At 52.2% G+C, this 18,886-nt stretch overlaps 1 protein-coding gene across 2 annotated transcripts; it reads right to left on the reverse strand.

Annotated features, from left to right (window-relative positions):
* Positions 1 to 241: 241 nt before the first annotated feature.
* Positions 242 to 18,501, reverse strand: STRIP1 (striatin interacting protein 1). Of its 2 annotated transcripts, none has more exons than XM_047083702.1 (21): positions 18,284 to 18,501; positions 15,150 to 15,219; positions 14,357 to 14,431; positions 13,790 to 13,924; positions 13,591 to 13,711; positions 13,255 to 13,323; positions 12,231 to 12,337; positions 11,990 to 12,117; positions 10,712 to 10,894; positions 10,138 to 10,355; positions 8,896 to 8,961; positions 8,709 to 8,772; positions 7,347 to 7,418; positions 6,788 to 6,862; positions 6,481 to 6,578; positions 5,197 to 5,251; positions 4,813 to 4,913; positions 4,023 to 4,089; positions 3,370 to 3,474; positions 2,592 to 2,796; positions 242 to 1,211 (listed from the first exon to the last, which is right to left on the reverse strand). In XM_047083702.1, the coding sequence occupies exons 1-21, from the start codon at positions 18,461 to 18,463 to the stop codon at positions 964 to 966; spliced, it is 2,442 nt and encodes an 813-aa protein (XP_046939658.1). In that variant the 5' UTR covers positions 18,464 to 18,501; the 3' UTR covers positions 242 to 963. The 2 variants fall into 2 exon arrangements, with proteins under 2 accessions (XP_046939658.1, XP_046939657.1); XM_047083701.1 differs by having other exon boundaries at positions 5,125 to 5,251; positions 18,284 to 18,500.
* Positions 18,502 to 18,886: the final 385 nt, after the last annotated feature.

An 18,886-nucleotide genomic window follows, 5' to 3' on the forward strand; every position in this document is an offset into this window, starting at 1 on the left:
TCAAACACAGGGGTACAGGACAACTTATCACCTCAGCAGCCCAGAGCCCTGAGCTGGGCTGGAACAATCCTAGATTGACTCTGGATAAATGCCAACTCCCCCAGTACCTCCCCCTCAGGTGGCAAAGGCAGGCAGCCTGGCAGGGAACAAGTGGGTGACCTATCAATGCTGGCAGGAAAACCCATTTTCTAGACTCATAGATACTCAGGGACCGTATTTCCTGCAGACAAGGCAATGGGGGTCATTTTTGCTTCCTTTTAATGTAAACAGAATACACAAACACGTTAAAAACCCCAACGTGACACAAGAGAATACACAGAGATTTATATATAGGTATTTACAGACCCCTGCAAGCCAAGAGGAAAAATGGCACCTCTGATTAAGGACAGCTTCCGTTCCTACCCCCCAAACCTGTCCAAAACCAAAGTACTGAGGCAGCTGTAGGAGCCTCTGCAATTGCCTTGGGACGAAAGCAGGAGGCTGGAGTGACATCAGAAACCCCCCAAAGCAAAACCAAAATTCCGACTTTCTGACCCTGGCCTAATGCTAAGCCCTCCTCCCCGGCCGGCTGAGACTCTAAGGATGTGTGTGTCTCAGGAAGAGCCTCAGTGTGGCCCCTGCAACTCAGATGCAATGGCTTCCCAGCCTATCTAGGCTTTTCCCAGCCTTGGGCTGACTGAGAAATGAGCCGCAACCGACCACGTCCAAGAGAAGAGGGTGGGGATGAGTGAAGAAGATAGGATCCCACGCAGAGAGCTCGCTGCTCTGAGCAGGACGCTGGGAATGAATGAAGGGCCAAATCTGACTCACCCACAAGCCCAGCGGGGCCTAGGGAGGGCACAGTGGGGCTGTGCTGCCACCTGGAGGGAGGTGGGAGCACTGCGGCAATGAACTGGGACAGCCCCTGGGGCCCCTCCAGATCACCCCTTCTTTCCTTTGCAGTCAGTCCCCTGCCCAGGAGCCTCACTGCAGCAGCTCCTCCCAGGAAATGGGCTTGGAGAAGACCTCCCTTTCTAACCAGAGGTCGTAGTTCATCTGGAAGTCCTCAGGGAGGTCCACTCGCTGGCCCAGGACACTCTGCAGGCAGTTGTCCACAGGTAGGAAGTCCGGGTTGCTATGGGCTCGGTCATACCGCCGGGCGTTGAAGCGTTCGATATTGGCACGGAGGGCGCATTCCTCTGCCTGGAAGTCCCAGGGCCGCGCATCAAGATCTGAGACAAAGCAGGAAGACACGTTCAGGGGCCAAGCCCTCATGGCAGCTCCCCCTGGGTTCACTAGAGCTTGGGGCCAGGCTGGCCCTGGCCTGAAATGTTGATTGTCAACTGGGAGCCAGAGACCTCCAATCTCTATCCTCAGGAAGACTGACGGGGCTTTTTCCTTAGACACAAAGGAAACTCAGGTAAAAAGAGAAAAGCCAGATCTACAGGGAAAGGGGCCACACTGCAGTTTAGGGGGACCCAGCCAGGGAGAGCCATGGAATGACATACTTCTCTGAAAGTTACACTCTCCTGGCTCTCTGAGATCAATGGCAGGAAACTGCAGATTCCCTCATTTGCTCATTCCCTCAGTTCCCTGACCAGGGACTGGGGGCCACGCTGGGTCTACACAAATTCAGGGCATCGGGGTACAGATGTGGTCACCTGGACATGGGGCTGTGGGCTAGAATGGTATGGTGCGGCAGCACACTCAGGAAAGCCAGGGAAGAACCACTCTGCCTGGAGGCTGAGGGAGCCCCCCAGATGGGAGGGACACATACAGATACCGAACAGTGAGGCGTATGAGGGAGGCTTCCTGCCAGGGGCAAGAAAAGTGGGGGACAACGTGGTTAATGTGCCAAGATCCCTGTGTGCGACAGAGGCTGGGCTGGAGAGAAGCTGGATCAGATTATGAAGGAGGGGAAGGGAGGCTGGGCAAGCCTCACGTGCCTTAAGAGTGTGGCTCAAATTCTAAGGGAAATCAGAAGCTAACAAAGGATTTCACTCGGGGAGTTAGCCCCACAGGATATGCTTTTTAAAAAGATCACTGGGGCGGGGCGCCTCGGTGGCTCAGTCAGTTGAACATCTGACTTCAGCTCAGGTCATGCATGACCTCACAGTTTGTGAGTTCAGGCCCTGCATGGGGCTCTGTGCTGACAGCTCAGAGCCTGGAGCCTGCTTGGGATTCTGTGTCTCCGTTTCTCTCTGCCCCTCCCCAACTCTTGCTCTCTCTCTGCCTCTCAAAAATAAAGAAAAAAAAAATTTAAAAAGATCACTGGGGCACACTTTGAGGCACCGATGAAGAAACTGGGGGCAAGGAAGCCATCAGGCTCTGTGGGAATTTCAGTGGCCAGAACTAAGGCAGTTGTAGTGAGGAGAGAAAAGATGGGAGAGCGTCTTGTGAGAGTTTCTGGAAAAGGAACTAGTTCAGGGGGAGGAAGAGAGGACTGGGGGATGATCACAGGCACCAAGTCAAGGCAGCTTCTCAAAGTCCTTCCTGGAGCTCCTATCCTGAGGCCACAAAAGCAGGAACTAGATTCTTCGGGGTTCTGGAAAGCTGTCACCCCTACCCCCCCCCACCCCCCTGGCCCGGCCCAGCTTGTGCCAGAGCCTTACCGTTGCCGTATGCCCAGTCGTCATTCAGCCGATGCCGCACCTTCTGGTAGATGGCGGACATGGTCTTCATGTTGCTCTTCCGCCACTGCCGTCCCAGATACTTGGTTTGCACCTTGAGCAGCTTCAGCACGTAGAGCTGCATCATGGCCTGTTTCACCTTCAAGGCCCGCTTCAAGATGGGGGCCGACTTGAACACCACTAGCATCTGGGAAGAGGCACGAGGACCAGGCTGAGGGCAGAGAAAAACTCCTGCACTACCACCTTCTAGGGTTAAGGGTAACCAACCATCCCAGTTTTCCCCAGACTGAGAGGGCTTCCCGGGCATGGACGCCCCACTGCCCAAATCACAGGTCATTGTGAAATCCGAGGAAAGCCGTGAAGTCTCTCACTGTGAACGTTCCTATGTGCATGTATGTAAAATCTCCGAGGATTCATGGACCTCCCTACCCCAAAGGCGTCCTCAGACTCAAGGTTAAGGGAAACTCCTAGAACCCTGGTTGTGTTACTGATGGAGATTAAGAGAATGTAGTAAAATCCCTTCTCTAAGTGTCGATTCGTTTCAGGCCATGACCGAGCCTCTTCTAGCTTCTAGTTCAACTCAGCAAGGGGCCAGGCATCAGCCATTAACATGCAAGGATGTGGCTACAGGAAGAGTCCAGTGAGAAGGGTATAGGGCAGCAGCAAGCCTGCTCCACGGACGTCCTGGGAGGGGACAGCACGAAGTGTGGCCCTCTGCCTTGAGCTCCGAGTTGTGTGCCTGCTGACTGTACTAGCTCACCATCGTCCTCGAATGCTTCCATTTTGTCAGCTTGTTCAAGATCCGAAGCAGATTGATGCAAGAAAAGAGGTTCCTCCAGCAAAACTGGTTATTGTCACCTGCTTCCTGCAGGGAAAAGCCAGGAATGCCTGTAACTCTCACAGCTGCAGGGTGCTCAGTGGTTTCCAAGGCCCTCACACCTCTCTCGGAACTGCCAGCTCTCTCCTCGTCTATAGCAGCAGCCCTCTCCTCTCCTCAGCCCAAGGTACTTCCATCCCAGAGCTTGGCAGGGATAAGGGAGTCCCCTAGAATTTTTCTGCAGGAAACATGGAGCATGATTTGAGGGGGCTGTGCCATCAGCCTCCACACCCGGGGCACCCACACCCAGGCTCCCTCAGAGCTGTGCCCCACAGAGATCCAGTGTGGGAGAGGGAAACCACTCGACCAGGTGAGCTCTGGGTCAGCAGCCCCTGAACACCACACTCCTGATAAACTACTCCCTGTATCCAAATCTTGCCACTCTGCAAGGTCCCTCCTCCGGCCCTTCTGTGCAATTACACTGCTTTAAAAGCCAGCACCCAACGGGTGACCTCATCTGTGAGCCCCTCTATCTCTGTATCGGGGGAGGCAGGCCCTCCAACACCCCCCTCACGCCAAAGAACAGCATGACTCACCAGACTCTCAGCAGTCAGTTCCGGCAGCTCATGTACCACGCAGTGAGGGTAATCCAGGACAGAGATGCTGCAGGGAGAAAGAGAAGCCGGGCGACCACCGTGAGCAAAGCTAGGGGCTGGAGAGACAGCTGGGACGTGGCTGGCTCCCAGCCTTCCTCCTTACTTGCTGGGAGTGGAAGCAGGACCGCCTAGCCTGCATTCCCCTCATTTCCCCAGCTAGAGGATGATGAAATCCCCGTTTCAAGAGAACTTATATGGTCCCTCTATGACCAGAGACCAGCCTGTCATCTTGTAAGGTTCAGAGAGACTGCTTTCCCAACAGCAATGAGTCTGGGGCTGGGGCAGAAGATTTCTCTAGGCAATTAATGTATGCCAAGCCCCTAAAGGAGACGGCGTCTGGCCCACAGCTCACTCAGCGGTGTACCGTCAAATACAGCTGGTACCAGGCGATGGGGACAGGGGTAGAGTCAGCAGATGGGTCCTTATGGTGAACACGGCAGAGCTCCGTAGAGAACAGGAGGCCCGGCCAGTGTCCTCGAAGAAGCACACAACAGTGAGAGGGCCCAGGATGAGAACCCTCCCACCCAGGCACAGACTGAGTCACCTGTCACTAGACTAGCTGGACTCAGACCTGACACACTGGCATTTTCCAGAGCAGAGACCATGACTCGTCCATCTTTGTGTCCTGACGTCTGGCAGAGTGCTGGCTTGTAGGTGCTGAATGAGCTCAGGAGAGGCCAGCCGGGCCTCTGGCCATCCCTACCCCTTCCTGATCCCTCATCCTTATCACCTGTTCTTGGCGGTGATGTAGGACATAATGTTTTGATTGAAGAACTTTAGGATCAAAGGGATGCAATTGGCAAACACCAGGTGCTGGGCCATGTATTCAAACTGAAACCAACAGAAAAAAATAAGCATGCCCTTTAGGACCTCACCCTCCTCCCTCCAGTGATAAAAGGCCTTAGTTGGAGGACTGGATCTTAAAACATTCATGCAGAGCTCAAGGGGGTTTGAAGGGCAAGGCCTCCGTTCTTCGGGGCTAGAGGAGCAGCGCTGCCTGAGGCCCTGGCCCAGTGAACAGAAAGGAAGGCCCCGCAGGTACCTGGTAGACGTGGTTCAACTTAAAATGCTTGAGCAGCAACAGCAGGACAGCAGAAATGGCCTTAACAATGACCTCTTTGTGGCGGTTCACATCCACCCCCAGCTTCATGCTCTGCAACACAGTGGTGCTGGAAACACAATTTCCGGGTGAGCCACCAGCATGGGCAGCGCTACCCTTTGGGCACTCGCAGGAGAGATGGGATTCCTGAGCTTTCCCCAGGCAAAGCCTTCCACCTCACCACCCACCCTGTGGACATCTCTGCGATCAGGGCCAGGGCTCCTCCCACCCACCTCAACAAGCAATCCAGCTCAGCACAATTTGCTTCCTGGGGGGCCTCAAACACGTTCTTAGCCTATTGCCCTGCTTTTCCTCCCAAAATGAACTTCTCCTTTTCAAGATCTTCCTACACTTTTGCCATGAGATGAACTTGGGTTCCTCAAAGTGTATTCTGGGGAACGCTAGCACACTGAGATGTTTCAGGCATTGGAGAAAAAAGGGCTTTGGAGTCAGATAAATGGAAGAAGCACTGAGTTAAATCGGTTTCTTAATTCAGAACTTCTCACTGTAAATCTAAGAGGAGATTTAATATTTGACTCTGGGACCCTTCTTCCAAGGACCATCATGATGGCTTAGTGTTCTGGGACACTCCCTTTGGTAGTAGCCAATCCCTGCCTCCTCCCTCACGCAGCTATCACTGCCAGACTCAAGGGGCCCAGCCCCCAAGCCCCCAGGGAGCCGGGCTCAGAGCTGGCACGCAGGAAGGAGGTCAGATCAAAGCCCAGGTCCTTCTCAAAGCAGAAAATGATCTTGTTTTGTACTCTTACATCAAAGCGATGAGGTCAGTGCCTCAGGGAAAAAGAACCCCTAAGGATTTCACTATCAGCCAGAGATATCCGCAAATACTCCACATGCCAAATCGCCAGCCAATAGGAAAGAATCCTACACCCAGCTCAGGTTCAGCTGCTGGCTGGTAAACTTTCCAGAAGCTAAACCTACAGGTCCTGGGTGTGTTGCTCAGACAGCTTTCGAGGGAAGGTTTTAGGATATGTCGAACACAGCCTGATTCATTTTATAGAGGAGAAAACGACTTTTCCCTAGTTCACTCAGCGGCAAAGTCTACACTAGAATCCAGGCCAACCACACTAAGCCACTTCCCCAACCAGTAAAACCAAATATTTAATCCAATAGATACATTTTCTTTCTTCTAAGTCAGGAACACCCTAAACTTAACCTACAGAGAAGTTGAGCCAAAAAAAGAAAACAACTGAGCAAGAGTGGGACCGAGAGGAAACCGCTTCCCCTGGCTCCTCTACTTGGCGGCCCCTAGCCTGCTCCATTCACAGGAATACTACTCACGGCATCTCCTCAGGCAGGACGTCTGCTAAGATGTTGATTGAGTCTGTTTTGGCTTTCGAGGTGGGGGCGGCAGCCAGCAGGATCTTCAGCAGCGCGATCTGGGGAGCAGCAGACCGAAGGCCTGAGAAGTGGTCCTTCGGGAGGTGTTCGGGCAGGCGGCAGGAGGGGCTGACACCGGCAGGGCATCCTCTCAAGGCCAGTGTAGCAGGGAGGGCGGTCCCATGGCAGGTACTGATGGGCACTGGAGAGGTCCAGACCCAGAGCACTCACGAAGAGGAGGCGACACCTCAATAGCAGGAGCACTTACCATGTACTGGGGCAGGCTGGGAAGCAAGCCTTGGTAAAGGGTTTCCGCGGGTACCTGCTCCACTTCCTCTTCTCCCTTGTAACACAACAGGTACAAATACAAAACCCCAGTCCCGACTCTGCTCTCCTGAGCCAGCTTGCTAGCTGGCTGGAGGAGAATCTATTAAGTATTGATGTAAATGATGATGTCGGTAACAATGGCAAACCTTGAAGAATACACGTGCTACACGTGCCAGGTACCATACTTGTAATAACTCACTTCAACTTTACTACAGCTCTATGGAGGAGGGACTATCATCATTCCCATTCTACAGGCAAGGAAACTAAAGCACAGAGAGATTTGGTAACTTGCCTAAGTTGCCACCTACTGAGTGGTGGAGCCGGGAGTCAGAGGCAGGTGACTGTGCTCTTGACCCCCACCCTAGACATACGCCAGCCCTGGTGTGGGAGTGAGACTGGGAGTTTTTTGAAGATGGGGCCTGGAGCAGCTCGGTAGTCTGGGCCCAGCAGTGCCTGGGAGCTGCTGGCAGTCCAGTGGCTGAAGAAGGCCTCAGACTCACCCCCGAGAGAGGAGAGCGAAGGTACTCCTCCTCCATCTGTGCCTGTACCTCTGCAATCGACGTGTACTTGTGCTGGAGAGAAAGAGGGAACGCCTCTCAGTCTCTGGCCAGAGCCCTGCACCCTGGCAAAGACCCCAGGCAACTTTCCTCAAACCCGAGCTTTTCAAAGAGGGCTAAGTCACCACAAAGATCCCTAACTCAAATCCTGAAATATTTTCTAAGTGGGCACATACTTAAAACCAGTCTAAAAGCACACGTTAGACACAAACTAAGGGAAAGGGGTTTTTCAGATAGCTATAAAGACAGAAGAAAAAACTATTAAAGGGAGAATCAAGTACTCAGGAGCAAGTACTCAAGTACTCAGAAGCTAGTACTCAAAAGCCTAGCCACACAAGGCCCACTTCGTACTACAAATCTCAAACACACACTTCAAAAACATACCGACATTCACACGCCGACATGTTGTCAGGGAAGACATCCTTTCCCCACTCTTGATGCCTCCTCCCATGTGGAGAGACATGTGTGTGTAAAAACTCCTGGCCTCCCTGCTTCTTCCCACACGCTCTTTCCTCACTTTGCTGACTGGCAGGTATGGGAGGAGGAATAGGACTTTCTGAGCCCAACCTCCTTCTCTCTTCTCTTTAGAAAAAAAGAAAAAAAGCCTGGGCTCTCTTCTGCTCCTCAACCAGGCTTAGCGTAGTTCCAGCCCTGCCTGGCCCTGGCTGCCTAATTTTGGAAGTAAAGCATTGGGATGCATATCATTACCATGTTCTTATGGCTCACTCTCCAGTAGCTCTATCAGCAGTAAAGCTGGTGTTTTGATCTCCATCTGCCCACTTCTCGATCTTGAATGCTTTAGAACTAAGGCTAGGAAAACTCAGGCCCCTTAAAACTCCAACTATCAAACATATCTTTTTTTTTTTAATTTTTTTAAATGTTTATTTATTATTGAGAGACAGAGAGAGACAGAGCATGAGCATGGGAGGGGCAGAGAGAGGCGGAGACACAGAATCCGAAGCAGGCTCCAGACTGAGCTGTCAGCACAGAGCCTGATGTGGGGTTGAACTCACAAACTGCAAGATCATGACCTGAGTCGAAGTTGGACACTTAACCGACTGAGCCACCCAGGCGCCCCTCAAGTATATCTTTAATAATGGCCCAGTTAAGTCCCCAACAAGAACTCAGCTAAAATAAGTAAAACTTACAAAGAGCTGTGTTAAAGGTATGGCTGTGGTCCACCCATTCCCCCGCCCCAGGCTCCTTCAGGCAGACAACCATCTCAAAAGGTTTAGCCCAACAGGCTGTTCTCACTTTACTCACTTGGGACCAAAGTAGGCCAAAAGCTCACCCAAGGCCACCTACCTGTTTCAGAGTCTTAATGCTTTCGTGGATTGGCCTGGGCAGCCCCACCACTGTGTTCGTGTCACTGCAGAATAAAGAAAGCCCTGTGTTGAGCTGGGACATCAACTCGCCTTGATCCACAAACACCAGAGGCCAGGAGAGTGCACTCCCGCTACCTTCCTTCAAAAGGAACTCAGATCACACTCACCTGCCTAGAGTGTAACCAATAAACTTGCTACGGCTGGACTCGAGGAACATCTCAATGTCTTTCTCTCTGCCAAAGAGAACAAAGTTTTTATTAAAAGTTATTTCAAGGTGTCATGGTTAATAAAGCATAGAAGCTTCAGAAACTGCAAAGCCAGAAGAAAAGGTCTCCCACCACTTTTTTTTTTTTAAGTTTTCATTTTTCAGAGAGAGAGACAGAACATGAGCAGGGGAGGGGCAGAGAGAGAGAGAGGGAGACACAGAATCCGAAGCAGGCTCCAGACTCTGAGCTGTCAGCACAGAGTCCGATGCGGGGCTTGAACCCATGAACCAAAAGATCATGACTTGAGCCGAAGTCAGACACTTAACCGACTAAGCCACCCAGGCGCCTCCACTGTTTTTCTTTTTAGTAAAAAAAAGAAAAAAGAAAATCTTCACACTGTCTTAATGTCCTTCATAACGTTGTTGGGTCAATAACCTGAAAGTGTATTATGTGTATGTAACCAGTTTACCCGTAAAATTAAGGTGACACATCAAACTTAAAGCACATGTCATTCAGATACCAATAACAAGTTTGTCAAAAGAATTTCTCAAATATGTAAAGTTTTTTTACAACTGGATCTATACGCTTCTGATATTTTCATATGAATCCTGTTCTCCTGCCTCAGACAAGTAGCACATGTCACGTTTTCTGAAGACTTGCGTTGTAATCCCATCCACAGATCACTGAAAACTGGGGTTTCAGATGGAAAAAGTGACTTCTGCATTGCCCTTTCACATACTCACCTATTTCTTAAGTTGGTGACTTTTTAAACAGAAACCACTCATATCCAGGTACCTTCCCACCTGATTTATGCATACATATCTTAAACACCTTACCTAGGATTCTAAAGCTCTTCCTTAGTCTTTAATTTTTCTGTTAAAAACCACATACAACCCCAGGGTGAGTGGAGATGGGTTAAGTGTCCTTGTTCTCATTTTTCCCTATTCCCCCTTCATTAATATGGCTAACCAAGAGCTAATTCATATTACTGATTCAAGAGCCATACACGGGTCTCTCTGCCCAAGGCTGGCACCCTGAGGCCTCTAGGCCAACACAAGGTACTTTAAGAGAGCTTCATCCCAGAGCCAAGATCAGCCTGGCCCTGCAGAGGACCTCGTGTGGTGACTCAGGCCTGGGGCAGGCTTAGGGGTGGAAGGCCTCTGGTTTCAAGAGCCAGGAGTGTTCCAGGTGTCTGAGGCTCACCTGACCTTGGGAGCCCATGGAAGCCCCTTTGGGCAGGTAAGCCTGTCAGTCTGAGGGTGCTGCAGTGGGGGAGGCATCACTTCATCCCGCTCAAGGGGGAATGTCTCCCCCTCCAAGCTGTTGTCATCATCATTCTCCTCTTCCTCTTCTCGAGAGTCATCAGCCTTGTAAGGATCCCGCTCGTTGAAGGCATCCAAGTTGTCCTGTTTTATCAGTGCCTGAAAACAGAGGGAAGGGGAATCGGACAAGTGCCAAGCAAGGAACCATAAGAGGGCAAGGAGGCTAGACAAGCCATAACACACAAAGGTGGAAGGCAGAGCCAAGGGCAGTGGAAAAACCAGAGAGGAAGTCAAGGTTGGGCCCAGAGGACAAATCCTCTCTTGCCGCAGTGCCTCAAGAGTGCCATGTGGTGAGTGTCCACTCAGAGACACAGCGTCCCCCAGCCTGGAGGCCTTCATTTGGATTAGCTGCTCAGAGAGGACTTCCAACAACCCCACTCACCCAGGGATCAGGCTGCCACGCGATGTGCACCTTCAGACCCTCAGGAGTCACCGGGGACACCGGTCACCCTCACCTTGTGCTCCCGACGGCCCCGCTTCTGCTGCTGCTCAATCAGGTCTGAGGCAGACGCCGGCGGGGAGGCGGCCCTCATGTTGCGGATCACCTTGATGCTGTCCTCAGGCAGCGGGGGAAGGCCCAGGACAGTGCGCTTCTCGGCCTTCATGCTCTGCAGCTCCTCGAAGCCGCCCAGTGTGCACTGCATCGTGGATGAGGGGCGGGGCCGGGGTCACACATCTACAAATGGGTCCCTCAGCCCCGCGTCAGGCTTGAAAGCATGCGTGACACCATGACCTGCATCAATCTCTGAACCAGGGACTAAACCCACTCACATGAGAATTCAGCGACACCAACGTGGGAGTGGAGAAAACAGACCAAGGGAAGGAGATATGCGGGCTGACTGAGCCGGCACACACGGGTTTAGCTCTGCACGTAGGATATATACTCTTCGTGCCAAAAAAGCAAACTCAGGAGCCTATCCTTTCAGATTTCTAGAAAAGCCTGTGACTCACATGCTTCCAAAGCTGTACCTACCAGTCTTTCAAATTCAATTTGGGAATACATCATCAGATACTCCAACATCCCCCTAGAAGCCAAAACCCCAGTGGTATTCAGCTTTTGTCTCTGGCTTCAGCGAGGCTTTGTGAGGAACCAAGAGGATGTCTCACCAAAATATAATGTGCACACCACTCTAAAGAGATCCTAAACTCACGAGCCTGGCTCTGCAGAGTTGGCCTGCTCTGGAAAGAGGGAGGTGAGCCCCAGGGGGAGGAGGAGTCCCGACGGCAGCTCCACTCTCTGCTGAGGTCTCTCGTCCAGGTGGGAAAGGCGGCGAGCTCGGCTGCTGACAACGGCCCCAAGCCGAGGGTGCTGGCCATTCTTTCCCTAGCCAGAAACAGGCTCCACACCACACCCCGAGGAAGACGGCGCTAGCCCAGGGCTCGCTCTTGCTTCCTTCAAGTGACCTCTGACTGAGGGGACCCAGTTACACCAGCTCTAATTCTGCCTCCAATCACTTCACTGACTCCAGGTTCAGAAGCAGCATGTCTGGCGGGGGGAAGGTGTTTTATGACTCCAGGAGTCAGGGAGCCAACAATCTATTTTGACTCAAGGGCCAAGTCCTCTTTGCCTGCAGTGAGTCAAGCGTGCTATCTTGTTTTAAACCAAAGCAGTTAATTACATGTTAATTTATATACAGATTTTCATACAATTCAACATTTAAAAGGATATACAGTGAAGTCTCTCTCCCGCCCCAAGCCCTAGCAGCTGAGTTCCCCTTCAAGGGGGTACTCACCAACACTGTCTTCCAGAGAAGTAAGAGAACTTTCTTCATGGGGAAGTGAGGGGCATGACCGCTGCAAAATTTGGTCACCATCCCAAACAGCATGATGGCAAATGGTTCGTTGTTGTACAGGGGGGAACCTAGAGGCAACACAAAGTGATCAGGGCCACCAGCAGGAACAGGACCCTCCCATAGGCCAGCAGCCTCAGCTCCCGGGCAGAGCCTCAAGACGCCAGGATCTCCAGGGCCCTACCCAGCTCAGCCCTGAAGGTCTGTCGCATGGTCCTCCACTCGGCCTTATCGCCCTCACACTCCTGGTGAACGGTCTCCACAATCAGGTACATGATGTTGAGCAGTACCCTGGGAACAAAAGCCAGTCATAATGGTGAAGAATGGGGAATCAAGGGGCGTCCTGGCTTCCTCACATTCCAGCTGACATGAGGAAAGCTCGTGCACAAAGGCTAGTTGGTGGCGGACGGCTGTGACACGGGGAGAACTGAGAGTCTCACAGGGCCCCTCTTGGTGTGCCCTTCTCACCCAAGTGCTAAGGTTACAACCAGATCTTACCCTGCTTTGTATTCTGGCACTGAGCTAAGTGCTCACTCAAAGCAGGTGCTTAATAAATAAATGGTTGCTGAAAGCATTAATATGAACAAGAACGGCCATAAGCATTTACTGCCCTAAGCTTCCTGGAGCAGGAAAAACACAGAGGTGGGCACGAGCTGTGGAAGTAGCTGCCGGATCAGAAGAAGCAACGCAGGGTCAAGGCAACAAGAAGCAAGGGTTACCACACTGGTGCGGGAATCGGGAGCGAGCGGGCGGTGCCCCAACTACTGTGGGGAACACCACAAACAGCCAGTCTGAAAACTCCCACGGAAATGGGAAGGTGATCTTACTGTTTAGCAGCCACTATTACTTCCCGTGCGGCCACAAAACGCCACAAAGGAGGTGGGGGTCGAGCTACCCACGGAAGGCGGAGCCCAAGGAACCACGTCGTGTGTTTCACCAAACACAAAATACCACACCGCCAAGGTCTCGGCAGCAGCGCGGGCGGGAGGCCGCCCCTCGCCACGGCTCTAGTAAGCAGCTTCACCCGACGTTTCCTTTAGGAGTCTCCTCCGAGCCCCCCCTAGGGAGGGCCCTCAGCAGGGCCGCCACGGGCCACACTGAGTCAGCATGTGCAGAAGGAGTGCACACGTGGCGAGGACACCTGAGGATGCCCTCCTGCCCCTGCTCCGATCTCATCCTCGGGGAGCCCAGGCTCGCTGCCTGCTCACCTCAGGTCTGTGCTGTCAGCCAGGGAGATGGCCGGCTTCCTCACCGCACTGCTGCAGGCGGCACTGTTGCTGCAGGAGAGATTGGGGAGTCAGGCCCTCCTCCAGGAAGGAAGATGAAAAGTTCCCCTGACAAGTGCTGGGGAACAAAACGTTTTATCGTGTGTTACGACTGCCCAAGAGGCCACAGTTCAACGTGACCAGAAGAGAGCTGGGACCGCCCCCCCCGCCCCGCCCCATGTGGCCCACTCGCCCTTCTCAAAAGCAGTTGGTTCTGCAAGCTCTGTCCCCTCATCCCCTGCCTCCCCTTCCCTACTCAAGCTCCCCAGAAGAACTCACTCTATCTCCATATTCAGAAGCTCCACCAAAGCATTGAACGTGCCCACCTCCAGGAGCAGAAAGATGTTGTAGCGCATCCAGGACTGCACCTCTGCCTCTGAGCTACACTCCCCAAAGGTGCCTGCGAACACGGGGCACAGCTGAGTCCCTCCCTGTATCCGACAGGGCGGTGCCGGGGTGCCTGGGGCCCACTCGGTACCTTGGGCAACGTAGAGGATTGCTCGAGCCACCTTGAGTCTTTTTTCCCTGGCAGTGACTTCCAAGCCATCCAGGAGCCTCATGGCATGCGTACGGTGCTGGTTGGTGTCCAGCTCGGTCCATTTCTTGTCTGTTACTGCAGGGCAAGAGACCACTTACACGGGAGCCCAGAAAAATCCTCGCAATGGAATGCGTACAATGTTAACTTCCCGAATTCAGGCCTGCCACAAGATCAGAAAACTCAGAAAGATAAGTTACTCTCTTACAGCAGCGTAGGGCCACACTGCTGCTCTATGCATCTGAGTTTTCAGACTGAAACACTGCTATTTTTGGTGCAATTTCAATCACATAAAAAGTTATTTCCCCCCAATACTCACACTCTGAAAAGCCACCACCAGAGCACCAGCAGGCCCACCCTGAAGGTCACATGTGGCTTTGAACAACTGTGGTTCAGCAGGTTTCTTAGGTCAGTCCAGGGTGACTCCAGTCACTCAGATGACTAAGAGAAACCCTGTGGCCCTCATGGTGCTGGGTCAAAGGAACCAAGAAGTGAGGGGAATCCTCTCACCATGGATCCGGAAGTCTTCCTCAAAGCATTTGCGATTCATCAGGAATTCCGGCCCTTCCGTGTAGCTGTAAAGCTCTGTCAAGAACAAAGCCCCATCAGCTCCATGTCCACGTTCTGTAGGGGCCTCATATGTAGCAGAGAACGTAAGGCATTTGTTTCTAAGCCCCATTCTGTCCCTCGGTCACAGTGACTCCGGGCCTGTCCAGTTACTAAGGGGGTCTTAGTGCTCTGACGGGCCCGACAGAGAGAGTGCCGACTTCCCCTGTAGCAGATAATCAGAGTGCCAGTTACGGACAAATCCAGGCATTTCCAGTCCAGTGCACATCGATCCTGCCACGCCACAGGCTGACTGCCACCATGGACACGTGTCTCTCCAGTGGCTACTATGAAGCAGCTCAGGCTAGCTCACGTTACACATGAGCGGCAGCGACAGATGTGCACAGATGCAGGCACGCTTGTCGGCACGCCCCATGACCTGCCGCCCTAAGAGACACCACCGCCAGGCAGGCAGCGGATGGCCGAGGAGCATGACCATCTGTGATTGGGCCATGGTCAACTGACCTGACCGCACAGAGGTGCTTTGCCAAAGTAAGGGGAAAGCCAAAGTTATGAGCTATACAAGGCTTGAATCCCATAATTAACATGTTTTATCTATCTATCTATCTATCTATCTATCTCATTACTAGGCTAGCCAGGGGGGAAAATGAACTCCAAAATGACATTCACTCTTAATTGTATTAAAGACCAATATGGGAAAAAACACCCCCAAATAACATGAAGGTCTATGCTTTACCTGAGAGCTCTGCAGCCCACTTGTCCGTGTCAGCATATTCAAACTCGAGATCTGGAGACTCGGAGTAGCCCTTTTCAGAAAAGGAGAGTAACGCAAAAGACCATTGTGAGTATTTTCCAAAGGAAGAAACACATATGCGTCCAGAGACACTGCTGGGTTACAAGACACCACCGCCTCCACTCCTTTGAGGTTTTATCACATTTCGCCTCCTGGGCTAGCTCAGGCCTCCCGATTAAGACCTTGCACAGCACCTTCCACTTTTCCTTAGAGCGCTTACAACTGACCATTATATACCGGCACGTGTATTTGTTTTGTGTCTGCCCCTCCACGAGAGTGCAAGTTCCCTGAGAGTGAGAACTCTGTCCACCAGTCTGCTCACCAATGATTCCACAATGTCCAGCACACTACCTGGCCTGAATGAGGGCATGAATGACGAGTTTATAGTCAAATAAATTCTCATTACATGAATGAACACAAAGCTTCTATGTGTTCTGTGCAGTGAATGTACCATTCCACATGGTGCTAAGATTCCGGAAGCCTCACTTCTTTCTGACTAGTAGGCCATCAACAGCTCAGGACAAAATGCGTATTGACGCTCTCAGCTTTCCTGCCCTTCTCTCAAATTTCAGTGAGACAGAGAAGGTAGCAGCCTAACAGAATGGTCTCCCTCCCACACACAGGAGAGAATCTGACAAAGAGAATCTTTTCACTGACAGGGATAGGTGATCACCGAGGAGGAGAAACACCATCTGGGAAGCCTGGTGCTCGAAAGATAGAAGAGGTGATGAACAGGTAGAGCCCTCAGGCTTAATTACAAGCTACTTGGGAAGACAAAGACCACCCACAAAGTGACATAACAAACCCACAGAAACTGGAAAAAAAAAAAATGAAGAACTCTACTCCATCAGAGGCAACAGAAGGTACACTTTCACAAGTTACTGAGCTTCAGTTTCTTCATTTATGGAATGGGAATGACAAAAATCTATCTTCAAGGTGTTTTTTTGTTTTTTTTTAATGTTTATTTTTGAAGGAGACAGACAGAGCATGAGTCAGGGAGGGGCAGAGAGAGAGGGAGACACAGAGTCCAAAGCAGGCTCCAGGCTGTGAGCTGTTAGCACAGAGCCCGACGCGGGGCTCGAACCCACGAACCACGAGATCATGACCTGAACCGAAGTCGGACGCTTAATTGACTGAGCCACCCAGGCGCCCCAATCTTCAAAGTTGTTAAGGCCGAATCAAAATTATGTAGCACACATTGGGCGCTCATCAGGTGTCAACCTCCCTGTCCTCCAGGCATTGCTCAGGCTCCCAGCCCACAGATTCCAGCTGTGCCCCAAAGAGCTGAGTACAGCACCAGGATCTCTAAGAAAACGAACTGAAACAGGCCTCTCAGACTGAACGTGTTCACTGACTGGCCTTTCATGTGTTTAGTCTCTATGGAAATTAAAGGGTAGAAAGAGACATTTAAATGCACCGAAGGGTATTTATCTGATCATTTGTGGCTACTTAGGAAAACTTATCACTAGTTTTATTTATTTATTTTTATTTTTGAGAGCAAGCAAGGGAGAGGGGCAGAGAGAGAGAAAGAAAGAGAATCTTAAGCAGGCTCCACACTCACCATGGAGCTGGACATGGGGCTCAATCCCACAACCCTGGGATCATGACCTGAGCCAAAACCAAGAGTCATTGCTCAACCAGCAGTCACCAGGCACCTCCACGGCTAGTTTTAAACTAAAACTCCTCTTCTTGGGACGCCTGGGTGGCTCTGTCGGTTAAGCGTCGACTTGGGCTCAGGTCATGATCTCGCGGTTCGTGAGTTCGAGCCTGGCTTCAGGCTCTGTGCTGACAGCTCAGAGCCTGGAGCCTGCTTCCGATTCGGTGTCTCCCTCTCTCTCTGATCCTTCCCCATTCGTGCTCTGTCTCTCAAAAATAAACAAACATTAAACTAAAACTCCTCTTCTGATGAAGGCAGGTTCACCCCCACCACTTTCATAATCCTGTATCACCCCACAATGCAAAGGCTTCTAAAAAGTCAGATTCATTGCTTTTTCAAATAATTCGCTTCAAACTTAAAGTACCTCTATTTTGGACTTGGCAAATTCTGACACATTTTACCAGAGGTTTGCACTCGCCAACAAAATACAAAAGCTTGAGAGGAACTGATTTCACCTATCTAAAGATGGTATCCTCCGCCTATGGTAGGACCTGGGACACTGCGCTTGGACAAGGAGGAATTCCCCATCACTAATAAGCGCCTCACTGCTGACCAGCCCGAGTTATCTCAGGTGGAGACCTCACGGTAAAAACTCTGGGAACGTGCTGATTAAGAAGCCCTAAAGTGCTGTGACGCGTGTGTCTTCATTCATGAAATCTACAATGGGAGGCAGTGGGAGGAATTCTTTAACTCCGGGTGAGGTGACTAGTCAGCTCCAGACTACGGTGTCTCCGGAACCAGAGGAACAGCCCACTAGCAAGAGAGGGAATGCTGAGCTCTAATGCATGTTTACAATGTATATTTATGACTGTTAACAGTTCAGCATCGGACGCATCAGGCACTGTCAAACTAGGGCCAGGACCTGTACTAGCTAAGGTCAGAGTGAATAGGCAATGTTACCCCTCCTACACTCGAAAACGCCGGGCGCGTAGTACCATTAGTGATAATTGGCTCCGTCCGGTTTTGAGCTCCCTTCCCAGCCCACACACGCCGCCCACCGCGCGCTGCAAAGCCCACAGGTCCAGCGGACAGAGATGATTAGGGGTCGGGATGCAGCCGCCCGCCCCCTGGAGCGCACGCAGACCACTGACTCCTCATCTCCGAACTGGGACCGGGAGCGGCTTCCCCAGGGGCTGGGGCCCCGAGGCCGCACCCTCAGCCCCCGCCCCAGAGGAACAAACGAGCAGTCGCCGGCTTCGGGAGGTTCTCCCGAGCGGCGGAGCTCGGGGATGGGACCCCGGCTTCACGCCCCCGGCTCCGGGGGTGCCAGCCTTGCTTCCTGCTCCTTTCTCTGTAAAATGACAACTCCTCCGCCGGGCCATGTCCAACCCTCTGGGAAGCCCAGCTGGAACCCGAAAGCAGCCCCGGGCCCCTCGCAACCGCCCGCCCGGTGCCGTCCTCGCCCCCCGAAGCTCCTGACCTCCGAGTCTTTGCGCTGGTTGCGGTTGAACTCCCGAGCTTTGCCCCCGGGCAGGAGGCCTCCGCCGGCCCGCGGGGCTCCGGGTGGAGGCTGCGCGGTTGCCGGTGGCGGAGGTGGTGGCGGCTGGGGCTGTTTGTTGTTCATGATCAGCGGGCCGGGGCCGCCGGCTGCCGGCTCCATCTTGGCTGCTCCACACCCCCGGCTCAATTCACGGACTGTAGGCGTGCTACAACTCTCGCGTGATTTCCCCCAGGAACCTTCCCCGATCGCCATATTAAGTGTGGCGGCAAGTGCTGGAAGCCATCTTGGCTGCCCAATATCTCGCGAGATTGCCTCTGCCGCGACTCTTCTCTCTCTCCAGTCTTTTTGGTTCTCACCTCTTTCAGTCCCGGTTTAGGTGCAGTTTTATCTGTGAGTACTCCCGTAGCTCCCTCGGTCAGTTTAGTTGCCCCTGCCCTTCTTTAACATAGCTTTGCACTTGTCACTGCTATAGCTCTGTTCCAAACGTTAGGAGATATAATAGTGAACAAAATGGACACGATCCCAGTTTTCACGGAGTTTACATTCACTTGGGGGAAATACGGGGAACAAATGAATAAGTCA

Source organism: Lynx rufus, unplaced genomic scaffold (assembly GCF_022079265.1).
Source record: "Lynx rufus isolate CCGP_SWC_20201006 ecotype Redwood Valley unplaced genomic scaffold, mLynRuf1.p SCAF_2, whole genome shotgun sequence".
Taxonomy (NCBI): domain Eukaryota; kingdom Metazoa; phylum Chordata; class Mammalia; order Carnivora; family Felidae; genus Lynx; species Lynx rufus.